At 37.5% G+C, this 26,170-nt stretch overlaps 1 protein-coding gene across 1 annotated transcript; it reads right to left on the reverse strand.

The window, feature by feature from the left end:
- Positions 1-1,116: 1,116 nt before the first annotated feature.
- slc6a8 (solute carrier family 6 member 8) lies at positions 1,117-25,743 on the reverse strand. Its single transcript, XM_056730055.1, has 13 exons — positions 24,339-25,743; positions 17,106-17,237; positions 16,508-16,772; positions 15,854-15,986; positions 12,767-12,901; positions 11,892-11,995; positions 10,874-10,998; positions 6,487-6,599; positions 6,211-6,348; positions 5,013-5,115; positions 4,784-4,884; positions 4,272-4,442; positions 1,117-3,104 (listed from the first exon to the last, which is right to left on the reverse strand). The coding sequence occupies exons 1-13, from the start codon at positions 24,640-24,642 to the stop codon at positions 2,964-2,966; spliced, it is 1,965 nt and encodes a 654-aa protein (XP_056586033.1). The 5' UTR covers positions 24,643-25,743; the 3' UTR covers positions 1,117-2,963.
- Positions 25,744-26,170: the final 427 nt, after the last annotated feature.

Raw genomic sequence — 26,170 nt, forward strand, 5'->3', positions numbered from 1 at the left:
ATGCCCCCCTGACATTGAGAGGGATGCTGTAAGATGGAGCACTCACATTTACTTCTACAGTCACATTAGCTGCATTATGACTACAATGAGAAATGGAAATCCATGGTTACGTTACAGTTCACCGCAGGAATGAAAGAGGTCAATGATCTTATCACCAGGTCATCAGTGAGTTTATTTCAGGACAGTATCCTCACCCAAAAAGTTTCTTTCCTTCATCACATGAAAGAGCCAGTCAGGGGCTGCTTTTAAACATAATCCATCTGCTCTCAAACTCCAACATTTTCTCCGAATCAGTCTGTGGAAGACTTGCTAGGAACCGAGTCTAATTGAGTCCATGTAAACAGAGATACAGAAATATCTTTACTGCATTCTGAACTGAAGTGAAGGAGTTAAGTGAAGGTGTTTACACGCTGTCAATTTGGCTCCTTACATCTCGACCAGCCACATTCAATGAACCTTTAGTGCAAAGATACTGTCGAGAATGAATTTGGCAGAGCACACATTTTCTTCTTTTGTTAACATTTCTTTCTACATAAACATTTCTACACATGATCACTATATAATAATTGATCTACTGACCAACCCAAGCTCGTGTTTGGATGGGGAAAAGAATGAAGATTGAGGATCATCTTGAACTTGGTTGAAATTGTTTCATCCCCATCTGACCTTTATTTTGATTTGAATGCAGTTTGGTTTGAGTCACATTGGAATTAAAATGTTTAGGCTCCTAGTCAAGAAAGTCTCGTCTTTCCTTAGATATACGTAAAAGAAGCACTTTATTCTCATCAAATGGGCAGCTGTCAATCTTTTTAAGATTGAATGACATTGTGGGTAATACTTTGGAAAAGAATAATGGACATTTAAGAAATACTGAATTGCTCTTTTTGATCAAATTCTCTTTCATAAAATCACAGACAGAAGTGAAATAATGGTGCAAAGTCTTATCTTTATGAACCAAACCGAGCTGGATTCTGGGTGGTCGGCAAAAAATACTGGAGTTTTACACACACAATCTAACACATTTAACACCTGTAGCACTTTATTTAAAATAAACTCATTTTCATCTCACACTCGTTCTGCAACTGCATTGCAGCTTTTCAAGAAGAATTCCCACTCCATACTTCAATCTTTATCAAAAGTAGTACATACAGCTTCAAACGTTTCAAATAGAACACACAGATATTCAATAGGTATTCATATATATATATATATGCATATAAGCAAAATAAAAGCCTTCACAAAATAAATCTCTGATTTATTTTACAGTTTGTAAAATAAAACAAATAAACAACATGAAAACTCATCCTAACACGATTAAAAAGTGCTAGCAGATTATTTTACAACAATGTGCAAATGTATTCTGAAGCCTTACGTTATGCCGTCTAATTTGTACATTCTTATTACATCTACGATGTCACGATGATTTAGTGAACAAAGTGATATTTCTAAAGGGCAGAATTCCCACAGGTCACGATGAGGCGGGTTTTTTTGGGACACCTTGGCTATTGATGGATGGCTTCTCAATTTAAGACAATTAAAGGCAGAGTTTGGCAATGTGTCAATCCTAAAATGTACCGCTTGTGCAATGAAAACACAATCACAGGCATTACAGCAGAACTTCTCTTGTGTTGAGCATTGGCAAAAATAATAAAGATATTACTAATAATAGAAATAATAACTTGCTGTTTCTAAGAAAGATATTTTTGACGTTGTCAAATTGTTAACATTTTGGGGTTTGTTTCTTTCAAGTCGAGACGAGACAATGTGCTTTTAAACCGTGAAATATGTTCATTTCTGTTATTTAAAGCTACATATTAACATCGTTTTTTTTGGTTTTGTTTGCATTGCTCTTTTTAAACAAAAATTTAAAATCCTACAAAAAAATCTGAAAACATCATAATACTGGCACTTATATAAATATTGAGCCCCAACTTGAAATTGATACTTACAAAATGCAACTTTTGGTTTACTAGCACCTTAAGAAAGTGCCACTTTTCTTATTTAAACGTTCCCGTCATGTCAACAATACTCTCTAGAGGTTTCCAGACACAAATCACTAGGTAGATTTTATGGCAACCAAAACCATCTTCTGCAGACAGAGATGGAGAATCTTGCTCTGTTTGGCACACGATGATATCTTTCGAGTATTAAGGTCACCTGTCTTAAATGAAGACACATCATGCAAAAGCTGAAACTTTACAAGAATTCATTTTCAGTGTTTGGCAAGTACTGGTGGCCGTAAATCTGCAATGACACATTCAGTTCAATTTTTTTAGACTCTCTTTTGAATGATCAGTAAAATACTGTAAGTATATGTTTCATATTTCTTTATTGTAACATTATTTTAGTTGATTTAATCTCCATAAGATTGTAGTCATTTGGATGTTGTTATATTTTTAAAAAAACATTTGCAGGTCGTTTGAACACTTGTAAGCGTGTGATTCTGGTCAGGATTTGTTTTATGTGTCAATGCAAGCCCTTATGAAAATTAACCATGATTTTATCATAGTTAAAGTTTTTGTATTGTATAAACATGATTTTTGAATAAACTATGGTTACCACAAATGAACCATGGTTAACATAGTAACCTTTTTTTTGCATTAAAAACATGGCTAATTTTCATAAAGTTAGAGACCCTTACGTTCAGTAAACCGGCCTGTGGGAATTGTGCCCCGTTCTCTGAAATGATGTACTACTCCCAGGTTAACCCAGGCACAAAACTATGAGTTGTCAGGTTAGACACTTTGCCCTCCAAAGACAAGCGGATTTAACCCATCCAGGTGTTGATATGTGCAAAACATTGTTTAGTGTGTAGTCTGAACTGGTGAACGAATAAATTAATCTGATCATGTACACGTTTGTATTAAGACTGTAGAAATGGTCACAACTCTGTGAAATACTGATGATTTCTTTAACCAGCTTGCCTTAGGAGGGGTTTTGAAGGCTTTCCCTTTGATTTGTATTTACATAACACTCTCGAAAATGATCACCTTGTTCTCTTCAGTTCCAGGAGACAGAGAGGCAAGGCTTTTAATATCAATGTCAGGGGCCATGTATTCCAGATGATGGTTCCCCCACACTGGTTTGGTCAGATGATCCCAGCGCTGCATGAAAAACAAAGCAAATGAATCCATGAGTTCTCTTTTTGTCTTTTTTATGAAGACAAACATGTAAATACACATAAATGCATTTTGGGTCCTAATGTATCCATTACGAGACCTCAATGTATTACAAAAAAATGTGATTTAAAAAAAAAATATTATTATTTTGCATATTTCAGTCCCTGCTGGATTTTGCGATTGTAGAATTGAAAGAAAAGATTGCCGCAGATTTTCCATACGATTTTGCTAAAGATGCACCACATGTGACGTCATCACATCATGCATTCAGTAAAAATCTGTTCCCACACGTGTCACTTTCTTTAACAGTACGCCTGTAAGCAACACAAAGCCATGTGATCTATGAAGAAAGCTGTCGTGTTTATATCAGTGACAATGAGCTTCATCACAATCGACTTAACTTTGTTTTCTTTAACGTATGCAAAGTTCAGGGCATAAATTCAAGTTTCAAATTTCAGTTTCCTAAACCTAAAAGCCCAACGAAAGTGATGGTTTCTTGACCTGTCAGTCATATGACCACTTGGTGTTGGGCGTTCCCAGATCTTCAGTTAGCGAAACTAGCTTAATGTTGTTGCATGAGTTGATGCAATGTTTGTTGAATTATTTTCAATTAAAGTAAATTAGTGTGTAAACATTGTCTGCTGCATCTTTTAATCATATAAACTATTAACTAATGTTATCACAGGTGCTAGTTTAAAAGAAGAACCCTGCTTGCCAAATCAAGTAGTAATTTTTCCACAAAAAAAAACTACAATTTTTAATCACAAAATTATAATAATTAAGCATTCTTTTCCGCAACATTCACAAAAAATCTGTTAAAAAAAGAGGAAGATCTTCCTATATATATACATATACTATCCTACACTAGACGCCTCATGTTGCATGTGCATTAATATATGTATTTGAATGCAATGCTCTGTATTCTTTAGCAAACATTGAGGTGGATAAAGGATTTGTGGCTTCATCAATAGAAACGACAACCATTAGTCTAGTTACTATAAAATCACACATCGATTTCGACTGCAGTGTTTACTGATGTGCATGAAGTGCTGTTGGTTCCACGTTTGTCTGGGATCGTGTTATGAAAACAACACTGCTGTCATAATACCAGAAGCAAAAGATGTGGTCTTTTGATGTAACTGCTTTGCATACCTCTCTGAATGTTCCCTTGGCTCCCGCGAGCTTGTACACCAGGCTAACAGGGATGCAGAGCATGGAGGAGAGAGCCAAGCACCATCCGATCACCTCTCCCCACCACGGGTACACGTACACATTGTTGTAGGTCAGAGGCTTGTAGTTCAGCAGGTGAAATATGAAGATACCCTGAGCCACAGAAGAGAAGATCAAAGCCCAAATAAGTGCTGTATTTAAAACAGTGGAATAAGAGAAGCTAAAGTGAACGAGAGGAGGTGAAGAATTTCCTATATCCTCAGACCAGAATGTGTGTTTTTAACATTAATCAATAACTGTTAACCTAACACAAGTGTTTTTTCTGTGCTATATGTTTCTTCTACCTTTTTGTTTAAAAACATAATGTAGTTTGTATATTTAAAATGGTATTTTGCATATATCAGCCATTAAAAGCCATACGAGTCATGCACTATTAAAGACACATAAACCTGAAGCAGGTCATCAGATTTTTTGGGGGGGTTTCGAGCACTCACCATGCAAACACATGGAGTTATAAAGGACCAGCACCACTTTATCCATGGGAATGGCCGGTAACCGATCATACGAGCAATATCATCCATGAACCTGTCAGCACCTGCACGCAAGAACAGTTTAAATTGTTATTCACTTTTTGTCTTTGATTGCAAAAATAATTGTGAAATGAATGTCTGTAAAAGTAGAAGAGAAAACAAGACATGATAAGACGGCAGAAGCGATTCTCACCATAAACCCACGCGACAACCACGCATTCCCAGAATGCTTGCCACAGTAGGGTCATTCCACTGGCTGAGTAGTAGTCAAAAAGCTGGAAGACGTACATCCCTCCCTAGAAAGAAATCATAAAGAAATACTTTTCCAATTTCAGTAAAAATAATATGTAAAATACAAATATTATTAATAATAAATTATTTATCGTCAGAAATTGTACGACTTCCTTAACCTTTAGTATAAAACAATAATGCTTATTTGAAAAATGAATTATAAATCAAAATAAAAAAAATATGCTTATATAATATATTAATAACTAATATAATAAATAATCAGAGATTGAGAAAGTTGGTATACTTATTTTATTTACTTTATTATTTTATTTATATATTAATAACATAAACAACATGCCATTTCCACAATCAAATCGTAATACAGTAAATAGAAGTCCCACCCTGTATTATCTCCCTCTGAATGCTCTGTTTCGCACGTTGTGACATTGCGGAAGTTCAAACAAAGTCAGTTTAAGGAAGTCGAGCCACTCGGCGGCCATGTTTGCAACGCCTCTGGGCATCTATTTACGTCATAGTAAGTCCACAGTCCTATCTACTTGCACGGGGAAGGCAGATATTTCTAAATTCGCTGGCAAAAATCACAATTAAACAGCAGATTTCCGCTCATTGATTAACTTGCATTATAACTTGGGTTTGCTAAACTAAGATTGCGTTAAAATCATCTTTTTCAAGGTGGCCTAATCTCCGGCGCCTTAGGACAGGTAGAAGCGCCGCACGAGAGCCCCGCCCCATAGAATCGTCAGTCTTTATTGATTGACGATTGGCTCGTTTTACTAAAATGCAGGACTTCATTCGCTATAGTGAACATTTAACCGTTGCATTCCTCGTCATTCATTGTAACGGCAGTGGCGCATTGTTAATATTAATATTGTTGAAAGCATAGCACAGACAAGTTCGAACAAGCATCCATAAATCACCCCGACATACGCAGCCTGTGAGGTGTAGTTTGAAGCTAGAAAGTATATCATGAAACCTTACGTGTCACAAGCTTCCTGACTCATCTGATTCCCACACGCTGACAATAAACCTCAATTGCCAGATACGCCCCATGACCATATTGGACTATTAGACCACAAAGCTTTGATGATGACGCGAGAGAAAGATCTCTGACATACTCACGACAGCTCTTGTGAACTCACCTGTGTAACCATGGAGAGATCAATGATGAAGCACAATAAACAGCAGATCGCCACCGCGATTTCACGCTGAAAGCGCATGTAACGCGTTCCAGGGAAAAGGTCAAGAATACCAGTCACAAAGCCCTCCACACCGACAAACTGCAGGAGAGATCAGTGTGGTTTTCATTTTACGTTAGAATTTACTGTGAAAAGAATCTTCTTCACTTTTGTGTCACAGAGAGGTAGGAAATAGAGACGGGATTTACATTTCTCTGTACGGTTGCCACGGAAACTAACCTGACTGTCTAATCCCAGCAGTAGCAGCATGATGAAGAACAGGGCGGCCCAGACCGGAGCCACGGGCATCATAGACACGGCTTTCGGGTACGCTATGAATGCCAAACCGGGTCCTGCGGGAAGAAGAGGAAGATGAGAGGCGTGTCACCACGGCCACAGTCCGACCGCTACTCAGACGCACATACACACATACAGCACCAACGGAACAGAGAGAGAGAGAGAGAGAGAGAGGGAGAGAGAGAGAGAGAGAGAGAGAGAGAGAAGCACCTGGATGAGGTGAACGAGTGATAGCTTGTGGAAAAAGGGGCGAGGGAGATTTTATTTGTATTTTTTTACTCTAGAGAGGTTTTCGACTGGCGTTTGGAATTTTGCGTTATGGTTTATGAATTGCTGCGTTTGCTTAATAAATGATGTTGTAATGCGGTTTATTTGTAAAGCATTTAATGCATGAAGTGGGTTAATACTTAGGAAGTCAAACTAATTCAGTTAAATTTGCCATAATACTGGTAAGTATCACAGAACACAGATGAATTCTGATGACTGTTAGTTTAAAAGACACATTTTAAGCCTTTGTTTACATTTCTGAAGGTTAAATACAAGCTTAATGAATTGCGTATGAATAGATGTCAATGTAAACTGGACTGAGCCGACCGATGCTGCAAAAATATCTTAAATGATCAAATGTATGTCAGTTATTTGTCCATGACTTTCATAACTAAATAACATAACATCACATTAAGGGGTCACATCAAGATTATTCTTTTTTTTAAGTTTTGATCAAAAATACATGAATTTGCTAAATTATGACAATTTACCAGCCTATGATAACGTTTTTCCTTCTGTGCTTTAAAACGTCCCCTTTTTACATATGAATAATAAACAGAAGGCAAGTCCATTCAAGTCATGATTTAATAACAACCTCAATGTGAAATGCATCACACAAAGTATTAAGACTGAAATTATCATCATGAAATACGGAAATATGCTGCGATAGTCAAAAAGAAGTTACCAAAATAAATGACTTTGCTATACTTTTCAACCACTATACTCTCAATGGACAAAGTTTAAAATACGTTCAAATAAGCGAGAGGTTACCGTGTTTTGTTGCTTCGGGGTGCAAACTGATTCGTCGGCACTTTTGGGGTCACGTTTGTTTTCCAAACTGCCTACGTCATATTGTCTCTCAGTTTAGCCGAGATCAAGATGGATGAGGGTAATTCTGGACTTATGTTCGGCCTGCCCGTGTCAGGTCCACATGTGGCGGACAGTCGTACAGTACAGGTGCTGACTGTAGCAGAGGTGTAAATGCTAACATTAGATATCAGAGGTTTACCTGCATTGGCAGACTGCTCCAGGACCCCTCTTGAAATCGAGATGTGCACATCTCAAGAGGCAAAGTTCCTGGTTAAATAATCCTTAAATTAATACTTAAATAAAGCCAAAATATAGATATAGAGATATAAATGAATCACAAGATATAGAACGGGACTGAAGACATTCAAACTAGTCATAGCATCAGATTTATGATGGGGAAACTTTTTCGTTCTCTCTAACTGTAACTGTAAACCGATTGTGTGCTGTAGGATAATGAAAAATAAGAAAAAGCCACAAATAATGTGTCAATGGGTTTCTCCTCTGAGTTTTTTCTCACGTCACGACCCACTCGGACATCACAACATTGTTCTTCACACACTCACACACACGCACACACACGCACGCACACATACACACGCACGCACACTCACAGAAAAGCTTAGTGATACGTTGTATACTAAAACACATTGTAAGACAGACAACACAAACACACACACACACGCAAATTCAAAACATGATTGTGTGTATGAACTTCATATATATTCTAATATTTTCTAATAAACATCACTATTTATCGCTTTCCCTACGCTTCACTTTTCATTTCAGATTTGAGGATTTAGTCTCATACTATCAATTCTCATCCTCGATGCTTACTGTAGACATTGGAAGACCTGAAGGCCACTCATATGAACTCAGTGACATGTTACAGGTCATTTAAAAATATTATCACTATGATCATTTTGTCGTGTCCTCTAACTCGCTGTCTCTCCTTCAGGCGAAGAACATTCTGTGCCCTACTGAGCATCAACAAACTGGAGCTCTGGTGCTCTGCTACAGCGCCGCAAGGTCACACTGATCTTAATCCAGAGAGAAAAGGAGTGGAACTTTTTAAAGAATGCATATATTCTGACTTTAAAGGGACAAACTAGATCCAGTTACAATAAAAATCTACGTATCCAGCTTGTTTTTCATAACCGAGTCATATTCAATGATGAGGTTAAGCTTCATTGAACATCAATTTCTGGGGTCTACATCAAAGCATAAATAGCCCAAGCATTCGTGATGACATGGTTTAATCATTTTACTGATACAAAACACTGTTGAATGTAGCATAAACGTGCGGTTTATGGTTGGCAAAGTTTTTTGTTTATTCTGGAAGAACGAAGGAAATTTCCGGATTAGATCATGATCTTAAAATGTTTATGTTTTGTTTCGCATTAAATAATGCCATTACATAAACTTTAATACTAGTAATGTATCATGATGAAGATTTAAAACATTTTATGTCATGTAATGGAATAAAATATGAATCTTTCTGATACCTACGTGTCTTTTGGACAGTAATATATAAGACATGTAGAAAACAGCTATAAAGCATAAGTGACCTTCAACCAACCGGCTAGAGGAGTCATAGTAAATGTTCTGCTATTGTAAATTGCTGCACAATAATGTCCAGTATAGTACATAAATATAGAGATATTTTACATTTAGACTGTAAAAATAAACTGCAAATTAATGTTAATCTAATAATCTTAATATCTCAACATTAGAACATTCAATATTAGAAAACATCTTAACAAATCAATTGTACAGAACACTAACAGTACTGAAATATATAAGCACATGTGTGTGTTTGCACATGTGGCCATTTAGTGAAATATATTCTATTATAATGTTAATATATTAATATTCTATTATATGAATATATTAATATTATATTATATAACATAATATAATATAATACAATACAATAATACGATAAAATATTATATTATATTATATTATATAGGATGCAGCTCTCAGCAGGACTCAATTAAATATTTATATGTACTACTCTTATCTTTAAAGAAAACATTAGAAACTTGCTTCAAGCAAATATATATTTTTTTATAAAACTAGTCATACACTGGTAGATGGTTGTTATATATATACATTAGCAAACCTCTCAAAGAATTTGAATGATAGAAAGCCTACATGTGTTATTTACACTTAACATGTGACACATGTGGGCATGCGTTATTAGATTACACAATTTGCATGCGTAAACGAACCAGAATGAAACATGCTGGGTGTGAAATTCAATCAAATATTCTAGTCTAGTCTAGTTTAAAATATCTGAAATAAATGTTTCATCATGAAATATAAGTGTCTCACTCAATTGGATGCATTAAAACAAATACTGAAGATAAATGTTTTACATGTGCAAACAATGCAATGCATTCTGGGAAAAATGCTGATCTGTATGGAGGCTACAGTTGGTGGGATTCAGTGAAACTGGTCTAATTTTTATTCTGAGACTGATGTCTTTCCTACAGACACACGTACTGTAACCACGTTCAGAATAGACACAAACACACATACAGAGTACAGACAGACACTCACTCACACACACACACTCACTCACACACTCACTCACACACACACACTCACACACACACTCACACACACTCTCACACACACTCACACACACTCACACACACTCACACACTCACTCACACACTCACTCACTCACACACACACACACACACACACACACATTTATCCAGACAAATACATCCAAACTGACATAAAACAAAGTGCTAATTGTCAGGTCCCCTTTACAAGAATATGACTTTAAGAGCAAATAAACAAAACATGATTTTCATTTATAACCCACTTTCAATAACATATCAAACCAACAATAAACATTAACAGTAATACACAATGCGAGTCACATATCATGCTGCATTGAAATTCATTTACCATAGAATATCATCATATCACATATGTAAATGTTTCTCACAATGCATTCACTCATTTCAGCAGTTCATAAAATATTGATGACATAAATAATGTACCGTAAGCAGCCCTGGGTCAAAAAGGTATTGAGCAAAATCAAGTGGATCCGATGTAAATTATTAAACACTTGCATTCAGATATAGTACGTGTTCAGGTCTGGTACAGTACAAACATCAAGGCTGAACATATATCTGCTTCTTTATAAACATATTCTAGTTTACCATTCAAATCCTTTAGACAACATAATCTGTCACATGTAATGAAGAATATAACAGCAGGCGTCGTGGACTCTTACCTGATTCAGCTACTTTAGAGATGTCTACACCCTGCTCGGCCGCCATGAAACCCAGGATGGAGAATACCACGAAACCAGCAAAGAAACTGGTGCCACTATTGATAAAAGCCAGTACAAATGCGTCCCTGATGGAAGAGGATAAGACATGTTACACAATACAATTCGGGTAATTCTTGTTAAAAACAAATATAACAACATTTTATGCAGTAAAAAAATCTATGCACCTTACACAGTTAAACAGGTAATGTAGTATAATCTATAAACATTTTTAAAAACTCTATAATAAAATATATTTAATTTTATCATATTAATTATTATTATAAAAAAATAAAGAATAAAACAAAATAAAACACAAAATAATAAAATAAAATGTATAACTTATTATTTATTATCCTATGATTTGGTAAAAAATATTTATTTAGTTATTTTTATTTTGTAAAGAATATATATAAAGCTTTTTCCCAAGTTAAACCTCATGTAATCTATTGAAAAAGGATTGTTATGTAATCCTTCACCCTAACTAAGTGTATTTAGTTTGTAACAAAGAAATGTTATGCAGAAATGCAGAATTTCCTCTTATTTACATTGCAATATTTGCTTTGAAATAAACAGAACAGAACAGTTTACAATTTTATAATGTTTAAATTAAACAAATTCCCAGATTTTTTATGTATTTTCCACATCATATAAAAAAAGAGTAAGATGTTGCTGATTATTAATACTCAGAATATTGTCAGCGTCATAGAAGTCCTTTTTGCAATCAAAGCCAAAGCAAAGAACTGCTGATTCAACGCTTCTGACTACTAATGGATCCAGAAATATGAGACGTATTAAATGAGAGCAGTTCACTCTGTTGGATTGCCACGTCATTCAAATCCAACTTCAGATAAGACAAGGCCAGGACATACTGACTGCATGAACGAACAGACAAAACTCTTTCAAAACAAAAAACACAACGTTAACGAAACGTCATAACAAAATGTGCCCTCGTCTCTGCAAGGTTGCTGTGATGACTTACTTATAGCAGTCGTTGTTAAATCGATTATAGCTGCCGAGGGCGGTGAGAGCCCCGAGGCCGATAGCGTACGAGAAAAAGATTTGAGTGCCTGCATCGATCCAGACCTGAATAAGACACAGATATTTTTTACAGTCAGATGGAACTTTAAATGATTATTGATCTCAAAGTGTTTGCTTGAATTTATTTAGGAGATGCTTTTATCCAAAACAAGTCGGAGATTAGAGCTATTAAAAGTGGCACTATAACTTTCGATAAAGTCTGTAAATCTGTTTCTAAAATGAATCTGTTAATTAAAATAAAATAATAAAATAATAAAATAAATTATTATTATTATTGAAAAACTTAAACTAAATGAAAATTGTTGAACAAAGTTTAACCTTAAATTACTATCTGGATATACTGTGCACAAAACCAATAACAATCTAGCTTAAAATATAAATCAATAATATATGACAAAAGAACATAAAAACTGCTAAAAATAAAAGTACATGTAAACTAAAAAAATATATATATTTATTCCGAATATTACCGTAACTACAATTTTTTTATATTATAATAATAATAATAACTCTGACTGCAGTTTGGGAAGTGGGCGTGGCTAAATCATGTATCTCACTTCCACACATCGGACTGAGTGGACTTATGATGTGAGACTGAAGATGTAGAATGGAACATCAAAATGTGAATCAGGTGGACCCAAAGTTGTGTTGACCATGGTTTGTGTTTATATCCGACTATCCAACTATATTGTGATATGTATTGTTACCACAAAAATAAAATCATACTCATACCGTGACACAGATTTTTGTTCATACTGCCTACCTCTGATGGCTGAGGATTCAAGAGGATTTTTGTTGACATCTTTAACATCTCACCTGCGGTTCTCCTAGCTTGGACCAGTTAGGTTTGACATAGTACATGATGCCATCATAAGCGCCGGGCAGAGTAACGCCCCTCACCAGGAGAATGATCAGGACCACATATGGGAATGTGGCAGTAAAATATACAATCTGTGAAGAAAAGAGAGAGAGAAGGCATTGACATGTTTAGTTCAGACAGCATTTGTTATACTGATACTGACAGTAGAAAGTGTGCCAGCCTTAACTATAAACATATATCCCAGTTGATGAAATACAGGTGAATATTATCATCAGATTTGTCAAACTTTTTAAAATACTTGTAATCTGTTTTGGCTCTAAGCGAGTCACGCGCCGAGCGTTCTGTCATGTGCACAGCTTCAGGAAGCATGTAGCACACGTCTCACACTCTTCAGAAAGACGTTTACTGAATGAGCTGTTGCTCTGAACTTTAAACCCAGACGATGCGAGACGGGCTGTTATCAGGGGATGTAAATGAGACCAGGAGCGGCGTGGCTCTCATGTCTCTGTTTGGTATTTCTGGCAGCCTTCTGTGATTGCTCCACATACGAAAATAGGACAGCCATTCTAGATCAAACCCATCATGTTAAAGCAACTATCAGACATAGTTTTCACCCTCACTTGTGTCTACAAAACTCCTAAATTCCATAGGAGAACGAGCTCTTAAAGTACAAAACCGCCCATTTAGAAAACAAACCCGGCTGCTATTTCTAAACCGCGTTGTGGACCGAGACCGTTTTGAATTTTTTATTTACATTTTATCAATACTGTCTCATCCCCACAACGGGAGTACGCAAAAAATGATATTAATGTTGGAACCATGTGCATACAACATGACACTCTCTCCTTTTGAAAACGAAAAATTAAAAGTGTGGTAACCATGTGTTAAACTTCAGGTTCTTGTTGAAGTCTAACTTTCTATGTCAGTCTTACTTCATGCGCAGAAAAAAAGTGGATGAATGAAGGATGAATCTCACTTAGAAAAGGACCTCGCTTATGTTCATTTGTGCTGGGAATCATATGTCTTTTGGAAGATTAATTGCTTCTTTTATGACCCCTATTTTCACGACAGATAACACTGTTAAACAACACTGTACTTTCTGAAGTCAATGGTAAATGTGTGGTTAATTTGGTTTTACTATAAATACCACAGTAAAACCATTGTTAAATTTGTTTAAGTGTAGCAGAGCTATAAAGAGTCCTGACATCAAAGCAACAAAGTTCTTTGAAGTTACTTCGAAGACTTTTCATGTGTTACATTTGCAAATCTTTCATGAGCTTGTCAGATACACAACAGTTTTGCATCTACTGCCATAACCCTTTAAGAGGCGATTCACATTTGTGACCCTGGACAACAAAACCAGTCTTATGGGTCAATTTTTCGAAATTGAGACTTTTGCATAATGTGAAAGCTGAAGAAAGAAACTTTATATTGATTAAAACTCAGTAATATGAGAGTGCAAAAAAATCAAAATATTGAGAAAATTGCATTTTAAGTTATCAATCAGGGGCACTGTAGCAGGCCATCAACTCACAAAAATAAAGTTTTGATATATTTCAATTAAGAAATTTACTAAATATTTTCATGGAACATGAACTTTACTTAATATCCTAATGATTTTTGGCATAAAAGAAAAATCGATCATTTTGACCCATACAATGTATTTTTCCCTTGCTTCTTAAGACTGGTTTTGTGATTTCGCGTCTAAAAACGCCGCACCACTTTCTCAAGTCAAATGAACCGCGGCACACTGAAAAGTTTAACTATATCCATCTTGATACAGTGCCTAAAAAAAATTGCGAGCCGCATGTATGCATTTAAGATGACGAACCTTGCCCGTGCAAAAGATGAGAAATGTGAATCACCCCTTAATAAGCTCACTCGTAACTTTACTCTGTACTGCTTTCCTTTACGAGACCATAAAGATGCAGAAACTGAACTAAAAATACCTCCAGTAAACAATCTCGCTTTCAACACGGCCTGCGAATCTGGGGTAATCTGCTGCTTTGTATCTGCGGCCGTAGTAATGAATCAGATTCTGAAATAGCCAATTAGCTTACAGTAACACAGACTTAGTGTCTGCGTATGTGTGTGTGTGTCTTAACGTTCCATCTGAATGAGTCTGACTCAACACTTACTCAAGCTAACCTTTGCATCGCAGAAAAAAAAACACAATAAGGGAAAAACACAAGTCAGCAATTTAATACCAGTTCAAACAATCTGGCCAGTGTGTAATTTCCACTGTTTACCACTCCGCTTTGAATACACAGACGAGTTTTATCTGTGATGCAGGAAAACAGATGACCTTGTATAGAGCAGAAGAAATAAAATAAAGTTATTATATTACTAAAGGTTCACGTAAGCCCGCCTCCCAGAAACAGAATATGACTGTTGGCTGTCTGCACGAGCAGCTTATCACGTTCCACTGCAGACACACGCCGTGACTGACCAATCACACGGCAGCTCCCTGACACGGCACTTTGTAATATTTCCCCGCCACACCCCCTTTGTAAATAATGTTGCTATGGAAACCATTCTGCCTCACCGTGGAAGCAGTAGTGGGAGGAGCTATGCGAATCAAGGTTACAAATGTAAGTCACATTGAATTCGATAACAGGAGTTTATAGAGGTTAAAGAAAAAAGATGAGGTTTTTACAATCATCGTTTTTATGAACTGTAACATAATGTGCAGTTAGAATAGCAGGGTGGCATTATGTATTTAAAGGGATAGTTCGTTTATTCACCCTCATTTTGTTCAAAACCTGATATTTTGAGAAATGTGTTTTGTGTCCATACAATGAAAGTCAATGCGGGCCAGCGTTGTTTATTTTCGGACATTCTTCATTCTTTTGTGTTCGGGAGAAGAAAGTAACTCATACAGGTTTGGAATGACACGAGGGATTAAAATGATGACCAAATTTTCATTTGGGGGTGAACTGTCTCTTTAAGAATGACAGCTATAGTTTCAATTGCCATAGAAGGTTTGGCTTTAATAGGCTATTTGCACACAATGCATTTTTATCCGAATCAACATCTTATCAGTAAGTGGATTCAAACCTATGACCTTGCCGTTGTGTCCATACCTTTCCAGTTGATTTCACGCCCTTCCACACACAGAAGTACACCATAACCCACACGGCCATTAGACACAGCGTCATCTCCCAGTTCATAGCACCTGGCTTATCCAGTCCTTCTGAGATGTTCAGAACTTTGTTCCTGAGATGAAAATAACATTCATGAATGAAAACGCTGTACCCATATCCGTATAGCATTTAGTTTTTGATCACTAATGTGTGAACATCAATGCGGTCGGACGAGCTATCTTTGCCATATTTTTTATTGTACATGAAGCTTTAAAATCCCAAAGATCAGGAAAAATTTGAGCCAACATGATGCAACCCTTTTAAACACAACGTAAGCCACATTATAGAGGGAATCCATGAGCTTGGTACACTTCAAATAGATATCTGCCCTTCCAAAAGATAAGATTTGGCCTTGAATAATCTATCTTTTAAAAAATGACTAATTGTGGATTCATACATCTCATGAAACATGAAAAATACTTTAGAATACAATAGTACATATTTTAGTAAACTCAAGTAAAGTTCTTACATAATATGTGTTTTTGAACTTTACTATAGCAGATATAAGTATACTACAGACTTATATTTGACAGTATACTCTTCTAATTCACTTCCCATTTAATATAAATTGAATGAAGCAAATCAAACACTCACTCCCAAAATTCAATGATAGGCGAACGGCCCGCTGCGAGCTCCTCGCACGTCAGGTTGCCAAATGAGGAGTTGCCAATGGTTCCATTATAACAGTCGCCGTGGCGGAAGATCTCAATGCAATGTTCTGTGTTCCACGGGTTGTCGCAGGTGGACCAGGGCAGCGTACCGTTGAAGGACTTTATGAAGTAATAGAAAGCCCAGGCCAGGACCATGATGTAGTACGTGTTACAGAAGAACACAATCACCATTGAGGCGTAACCAAGTCCTAGAGAAATCATTTGCATTGGTTTAACTGCTGTAATTTGACGAATTAAATCAGGATTTGATTGAATTTTGTCGTGTTTGAAGTAAAAACATCGAAAAATGTATATTGGGTACATTTACTTAAGAAGTAGAATTATGCAAGAGATAATGTGTTGTTTTATTAAAACTGTATCAAAACGAAGAGAATTTATGCAAGAAGAAAATATCTGCCAATGTGGTTAAAAAATTATATTCAAAGTATACTGTAGAATTATATAAGTTAGTAAGACCAGAGAAAATGGTCACAAATCAAAAACACAAAGGACATTTACAGTCCAGGTTGAACAGAACAAACCTTTAAAAAGTGGGGCGATGTTCCACACGTTGATGCTTCCAGCTTTCATGAACTGACCCAGCGCAATCTCCAGAAAGAATATGGGAATGCCGCCCAGAAATATGAACAACACATATGGAATGAGGAACACCCCTGCAAAACACATCAAAACACAATGGCATATGTTACAAAACACTGTTCAGGGAATTTTATTGCAATAAGCTGGAAATTGATTGGATGCTGATAGTGGTTTTTCAAGTTATGACAGGTGGTTGGGGAAATTGGTTTGATGATGTTGACCAATGGAGAACAAAAGGAGCAACTAAAAAAGATTGCAGCTCTATTTTCTAAAATGGTAGCTGATGCAAGAACTGGCTGGTGATCTTAAACCAGCAACAAACCATCCACATGTTGCTCATACAAGCTCAGACCAGCATGAAAACCGTGTTTAAAAACACAGCTAACCAGCTTAAGCCAGATTTACCATCAGCGTCAATAGAGTAAATAGGGTCAATAACATAAATGCAAAGGAGTCACGAGGCATCATAATGTATCATGGTCCAATAAAAGACTCCACTGAAGTTATAAAGCGAGGTCTCATGATGTAAATTTTGCACATTAACCCACAAAAAACAAGTGCAAGAGAGCATTTTAATGCACCGTAGGTGTTGTCTCACATGCTATTTGTGCACTAACACTATCACACGTTGGCACAGCACTTAAGATTTGACTGCTTCTGGCCGCATTATTATTCATCATACCCTCTGAGCGGCAGCCCACAGACGCGTCGGTGGCAATGAAGCTTTGCCTGACAGATCTGAGATTGACATCAGCGAGCAGCTAAACCGACTGATGGGAGTGGGGGTGGACGGGTTTCCTAGCCGCTGAAAAAAAAACGTGCTCAATGAAACTCTTGATGATGTCACCTGTCACACAAAGGCCATGCCGACTGTGGGAGATTAGAGAGAGAGAGAGAGAGAGAGAGAGGGAGAAGAGAAAGAGAGAGAGATAAAAGAGCAAAGAGTAAAGAGATGTGACAGCAAAGGGTGATGGAGAGCGAGTCGTTTTACAAAGTGACATTGTTATGTAATACAAACTATGCAGGCGAGTTGAAACACGAACTAAAAGTCCCTTACAGTAAAAAACAATAAAAATGTCCACTTCTTGCTTTTAAACCTTTTTAATGTGTCTTTAATCTTTAAAATGATTATGAATGAATTTGTGTCTTTTGGAGCCTTGCCCGTTCTCTATTCCAGAATAAAAGAGCTTTTGTCGTTGCACAGAAAGAAGACTTTTAAAGAACCGCCTACACCAAACAAAATGCACAATACGCATCTCGGGACCGTCCCGTGTGTTGGGAAACAACGGACATGTCTGGAAACGCGTCCTGACGTGAGTCTGTTTCCCTTAGTAAAGCCAACTAGGAAATATGCAAACGTGGGTTGTGCGGATTTGCAAACAAAAGGGAGCAGTGCCTACAAACGGATGATGCATGAGAATGTGACTGGGGGTCACCGCGAGAGAGCGGAATAAGAGCGAGAGTGACTCACACACACCAGCACGTCCGGCACGCACTGCAGCGGTTGATGTCGTGACTGCGCCAGAGATGAAAAAGCTCACCTGACTCACTTCAAACACAAAAGCTAATCTGCGCTGATCTGTGCACAGTATACAACGGCTCTCACAATATCATTTTACTACACGGTCATCGTGGACACTTCACGATAACCACAATTTCACAATTTTTACTTGTGCGTGTAAGAGATATAAAAAAATCTCCTGAATCACTTCAAACACAAAAGCAAATCTGCGCTGATCTGTGCTATATATGAGGGCTGTCGTGATATGAAATTTTCACTGCGATTATCGTGGACGCAGGAATTTGCGATAGCAAGATTAACACGTTATCTGTCGAAATTGTTTATTTTTTAAGTGAAAAAATGATGCCATCAGTCAAATTCTGTTCGACGGTGAATTACACATCGTGGCTCTTAGGGAATCGTACAAAACTGCCACGAACTATATTTATATTATTAGCATTTGTGTAAGATTAACAAGGTCTCAATAATCATGCTTAGCAATATCACAGTAAACTTCAATTGTTCAATTTGTGTCAATAATAGTACATGGATGGTTCATCTTATGTGCATTGAATTTGAACATGCTCACACTTTATCATTCATCACATTTTCGGATGAAATTCAATATAAAAAGCATCAAGACACACAGTAACTCAAAATTGTAACATAAGCTGAGCTGTCTTATGTGTATCTCTGATTTAATTTAGCACAAAGTCAAGCCAATATACAGTTTAACCGACAAGACAGCTATCTCAAGTGTGTTAAACATAGTCCGAGCTTTCAAATCTGGATGGGCTAAAAACAGTACGAGGGTGATGGAACCAGTTTTCCAGTCAGTGAAATTGACCTGCTGAGCAATTTACAGCATCCTTTAACCCAATCTCAGCAGCATCTTTATTCATGTCTGAAGAGCCCGTCTAAAACCACAAAACACAGACATATCTGATTGACTCTTCGGGTAATGAGGGGACCAATAATTTAAATATAGATCCCCACACCTCCCCCAACACCGCAGATGGATGAAGACGCTCTGTGAACACATATGGCGCTCAGCTCATCAGCCTGAAGACATTTTTCATGTATTAGCCGGTTGAAAATAAAGATGCTGTGACCAGTCATGACCACATTCATTTCATTGAAGGAAAATGTTCCGGATCGTGGACATAAAAGTGCACCTATTTTTCGTTTTTGTCACTGGACCTATTGGAAAATGTCATTTGAAATATGCCACTTGAACTTTTGAGCCAATCGCACCCGCTGTAAATGTCACGTGATGAATCACATAGTGACGACATTGATTGACAGAGTCGAACCTCCGAATAATGGTCAGCAAATATTATATCAATCATGTGGATTAGGAAATACAGTTGATCTTAGTGATACAAAGAAAAGATTTACCAATGTTAACTGGTTATACCTGTATCTACTGCAACGCCCATTCGAAAGGAAGATATCAATTTAACTGAAGGAAAATTCCCGCTATTTGATCTACCATAACCACAAATATTACAAAACCGTGAGAACAGTTTTGAATTCCAAAGGACGAACACCCAAAATTCTTTGTTCATGAAATTGTCAGTACCATGTGATAGTGCTGTCTTCTTTTTATTAACATTCGGATTTATAAATCTGTGGAGGGATTCACAGGAAATTCTTAAGACAGAAAATGGTTTTTAACTGCCTTATTTTATCTTAAATTGTGATATAAAGATTGATTTACAAAGCATTTGTCATTTTATTCCTGTGAAATAGTTTAGACTTGGGACCAAAGACTTGTCATAAACCTGACTTAAAACTTGACTCAGTCAAATTTATCAACATGTTTGTATGTAGCTTACTTCCTGATTTAAAAGTGTCCACTCCCAAGTCTTTTTGTTGCTCTGATGGTCACAAAATACCTAAACCAGGTCACATGATGTCATTCAAATCTACAGGACGGTTACGTGGCAACGTTTAATCCAAACCTCTGTTTTATTTTTGTCGCTAAAATTGAAGTGATCTTTTTTAAAGCGCCACTGAAATATGTTTCAAAAACTATGTTACTTTTGTCAACATATATTGTAAGGTAAAGTCACATTCAAATGGGTGAAGCTTAAAAGGCCCGGTGTTTAGTCGCTGTCAGAAAAAGGGGATTAAAAGATTAACAGACTCTTCTTAATCTCTAGTCCACGTGGAGCGAGAAACTGATGTCAGTCGGGGCAAAATGCCAACATTAACATCACTGTAATGGCCTCGAATACATTGTCATTCCTTAACCGTTGAGAATCAACATTAAGCAGTTACCTCCACACATTTTATTTAGACAAGAATGGAGCACATTGTGATCATTACAGGTTTTAAAATGAGGTGTAGTAGTTTTAACTCATCTTGGAAGTAAAACCTTTTTTGGTCATTTTCTGTGAAACTCTTGGTAATTGTTAAAGTCATAGCTAATGTTCATTCTTCAGATAGAAAAAGTTTTTGTTGTATGTTATTCAAAAAAAGCAAAGGATGTCTATACAAATATTTTGCAAAAGAGAAAAACTACAGTATATGAAAAATATGACAAAATCTCAAAATTAGTTTGCCAACTTTTGTTCAATGAGGAATAAAAATCTGTTATGTCTATACGCTTATTGTAATACCACATGGTTTTATAAAGATGTGTTGCAGCACTGATGCTTCAGGATAGAGATTGCTTGTGTACGAGCGACCTATAGCCCAGATGTGATATAATACTGCGGTCCCAACAGCCAAGGGCAGGTAGAGGACTGTAGAGATCATAAATCTACAGACTATGTGGCCACTCCATTCAGCGTGGATTCTTTGAACACTGATGTACCGCTAATGCTGCTAAAGAGGCGGTAACCCAGCAACAGAGAGAGCAGACTTTTAACTGTCTCACAGGTAGACTGCGTGTCAGTCAGTCAACGCATCTCAATGAAGGTTTTGTGACCTCAGATTGCGCAGCAAGAGCAGAGCAGGTCTTTGTGCCGGCAAAGCTGTATAAAGAACATATAATGTGACCTTTCACCCCACCATAAACCCTAATAAAGTACAGATTAGAGCTATGATATTGCTTGTGTCTTTCTTTAAAAGGGACGGTTCAACCAAAAATGAAACTCATGTTACTCGTCATGGCATATATTTCCATTGCATGGACAGAACCAACAGAGACTTTTCCTTAAAATATCATCTTTGGGTTTCAAAGAGTCATATAAAGATTTTTAATAATGAGGGTGAATAATTGATGACAGATGTTCTTGGGTGAACTTCACTTTTAGTAATCTCATATAAAAACGCTGTTGGAGGAATTTATAACTTTGGCTGTCACTGAGATATATAGAGTAACGCGACGAACAAAACCTGCTAATGCACAAAGCCACAAACAAAAGCTTCTGTGTCTGAATTGGTGAGAATTTGTCCGCATCTAAATTTGTCTCCTGAAATGGAACGGTAAATATCACAAGTGTCTCACACACCGCGAGCGCAGAACACAAGAATGTGGGACATGATACGTATTTACTCTTCGCCTGCCAGCGAGACCTTTTGCGTCTTTAAGAGCTCTTATTTTATTTGGCGAAACAATTCCGGCGGCCTATCAGTATTAAACACAAAGACAGCACATGGAGTTTGGCGACCTACCAGGAGACGCGTCATTTGTTACCTTAGAGCTCCTTGTTGGGGGTAAAGCAAGTATTTGGTGTAGGGGACCTCAAAGGCTCGGCCAATTCTCTCTAGACGCTCATGCGTCTCATTTTTCTTGTGCCATTTGAATCGCTTATTGTTTTCAGAAGAATTGATGTTTTTCGTGAAACGTTCCCATCGGCTGGTTTCCATGACCCTACCACAGGTGGGTGAGTCTTAAGGTCCAAAACACACGGACATCTTCTCTGTCTAAATAACCACAGGGAATTAAATCAAGTTAGCCATCAAGTGTGAATGGAAATTAAACCTAACACAACATTGACCGAGTCTTGACATTTCACTCACTGCGGGGACCCAGCAGGTGCCAAAGACAAATACTGTTTTTAGACAAGGTACGAGGATCACGTTTACAGTTCACACATTCTGTGTCTGTTACATAACATGAGAAGATGTCGGTCTTTCATTATACTGTATTTATGACCTGACACGTGATTGAATTATCCATTCTGTAAATTATTACTACACTAAGTTTAAATCCACTCCACAAGTGTCCCAGATATCACAGATTCTATCAGGGTCTGCTTATTATCCCCATAGTGTACCTCCATGCGTGATGACAAAAACTCTTTTAACTAACTGCGCTGCTAACGTATGGCCATTCATTCAGCAAATTCTGGACAGCATCCAGGGTTCGTGGACACTGGGAGACAGCCTTGTCATTCAGGCAAATACAATGGATCTCTTTTAACGGGGTCTTAAAGTGTTAGGCAGACATGGCCTCATTTTATATCCATCAAAAAATGACTCATACAGCACAAGAGTGTTGAAACAGCGAGGCTGATGATGAGCGGTACACCAGGCTTTAAGAATGCTTTACCGGAATGAGCCGTCGGATACAAAACATAGTGAGCTGCCAGCATAGAGAGCATTTTTTGTCATTAGAGACAATCATTTGTGATTGTGTCCTATGGGGTGTGATGATGTGAAGGAGTCATTTGAACTGTGTATAGTTTTATATCCCATTATATAGGTAGATGTGTTCAATTTACAAATAAAAAGCACATCAAAAATCATCAAACATGTACTTTTGAACAATAGCTGCCTAGATATAACATTAAACTGGTTTCATCTCAAAGTCGTTTTGTATGGGAATGTATGACCTCTAAGGTGGCACGAGAATGTGTGACCTCTACATGTGCTATCATGAACTGCATTCGACGCATTTATGATAAGAACAGCGTCGCAGTGCCTCTTCTCTGTCCATGCATTTTATTTTATTCTGTGATATAAAACGGGAGCGCGCACATGGTGTTGCGCAATGCCGTTGCGCACTCAGTACGCAGCAATAAATGAGCGCTGGATTAAGACACGCCTCCCCAGTCTAAAGGAAAAACCTAAACATTGAACATCACCATCATTACAAACCTGCCACACAGCACGTAGCTCAAGGCTTCCACTTTTATAATGCCATTTAAAACGACAAAGTATACAATAATAAACTATAACTTGATTTGCATTTGGAAACGTCATAAAACTTCAATGCGAGACATATATGTACATTTATAATTTATTTGCGTAGACAGCATTTGGACTGCATTACCAAAAATGTATTACAAAGTTCACACTGGCTTCGAGGGAGAGTGAGCATTTCCTCACATTGACCACAATGTAACAATAATGCTTTTTTGTCCTTACATAGCATCTACAGTTGTATCGTTTAAACGAAAACATGAATAGTGACATATGTTGCTTGTTGTGCTTTTGCAATCTTTCTTTAAAATAAATATCAATTGTATTTAATCAGTTCTCCATGTATTCATATTTAAATATATGTCTAGTGCACCATTACATAATGTGCTATAAACAAATCTGTTGTAAAAACGACTTCCACATGTCAATAGATAGATATTGCTTAAAATGGCATGAATGAATGAACGACTCAATTCAGACAGCCAGGAGGTGTCCTCCACCGTGTAGTGACGTCAGATATGGGGGGTGGGCGATCTTGAGGTATCTTAATGTAGGGAGAATGATGTGCATGTCTTACCTCCACCATTTTTGTAGCATAGGTACGGGAAGCGCCAGACGTTCCCCAGCCCCACGGCAAACCCCACGCAGGACATCATGAAGTCCATCTGTCTGGTCCATTGCTCTCGCTCGGGGTAACCTGCTCTCTCCGCCGCTGTTATGGCTCCAGGGGACGCCGAGATAGGCACCCCGTTGGCCCCTCCGATGAGGTTCCCATTGACGCCTTGATGCGCGTTTCCATTGGGAATGAGATGACCCTTTTTCTCCTCCACCAGGACAGTGCTCAGGGCGCAGCATTCTGCGTCTAAAGAGGTCTTCTCCATCACACTTGTAAACAAAAGCAACCCTCGACCTTGTCACCACAAGGATTTTAACCAAAATAAATATTTGATATCTCTGACTTATTATTTTATCCTAAGTCTCTTATTCACACCAAGATGTCCGTTTTGTTCGTCAGACGACCCTGTTAGGATCTGGTCCTTTATCCTTTTTAATAATAAAAAAAAAAATCAACAGTGTTATTCTTTAAGAACGATTTTCCTCTCCTCAATGTCAAGCCTTTATTGCGGGATGGCAGTGAGCTTTTCTCTGCGATTTGGCAACGGTATTGGGGTCTATTAATCAAAATGCGCGTTTGAAAAACAAATAATAGGTCGCAAACGAAAATGACACTGGATTTAAACAGCACCTTCAAAAACAATCCACGAAACACTTAAATGTGAGTCTGAAGAATCGCATGAGCACTTATATCTCTTAAAGAGAAGACGACTGCGGAGGCGAGAAAACCAAAGCGGACGTTGACGCGCGCTTAATAGATGAATGTAATGGCTTTACATTCAAGAATCTTTCGTCTAGGTGTCTTCAGATCATTGTTCTCTCCGGTATAACACACGGAATATGATATAAATGAGAGACGGGTTTCGGTGTCTGCAGGAGGTGCGGCGGTAGCGGCTCTGACCCTCTGTGCGCGCGGACTGACTGTCTGGGGCGGTGCGCAGAAGCTCTGTGTTTTAACAGGATCGTTAACGTCACGTGCGGCTCATCCCACCCCCTCCGTCCCGTTATTGGAAAACAGTGAGCGAAATGCTCACGTACAGACCCGCTGCTTCCTGCATACTACACGATGTATACTAAATAAAAAGGGCGCTTCTGACTCAAGCGCTTCTCCTAGAAAGGATGGGCTGCGTCCTAAATGGCAACTCAGGGAGTAGGTACTTAATATCAGTAAGTAGGTACTTTACGAGGGATTAATGGGTACGTACTGTTTTGCCTGAATGGGTGTAGCATGCATGCGATCGACCGTTGTCCACCATATTGACGTGATCATGTGACGTAATTCTTCTTCTTTCACTTTTTAACGGTCGGTGGCAACGTACGTTTGAGCTGCATATCCGCCACCTGCTTTACTGGAGTGTGGGCCGGAGATTTAGCCATGTGATTTAATGACAATCGCAACAATTTATGAGAGATAGGTTAAATAACCTTACATACTATGGGTTTGTACAAATAAACAACACGTGAAAAAAGCTTTCAAATTTGTTAAAGTACAACACATTCAGAGCTTTTAGTTTCATGTATTTTATATGCTTATATATGCTATGTGCTTTTGATAAAAGTAACAAAATAAAAGGAATACAAAAACTTTAGGTCATCCACACTTCCAATTGTGAATAATGATTATGCCAATAAAATGTTATTTTTGTACTTGAAAAATGCGCATTGAATGTAAACTTCTGCTAATTATTATTTTGTCTGCATTCTGCCTATTGGTTGATGTCTCTCACGTAGATACATCAATGTTTTTCTAATGTACATGTTATTGTAGTATTAAAACCAACACGAGAAAATCTC

Source organism: Triplophysa dalaica, chromosome 18 (assembly GCF_015846415.1).
Source record: "Triplophysa dalaica isolate WHDGS20190420 chromosome 18, ASM1584641v1, whole genome shotgun sequence".
Classification (NCBI taxonomy): domain Eukaryota; kingdom Metazoa; phylum Chordata; class Actinopteri; order Cypriniformes; family Nemacheilidae; genus Triplophysa; species Triplophysa dalaica.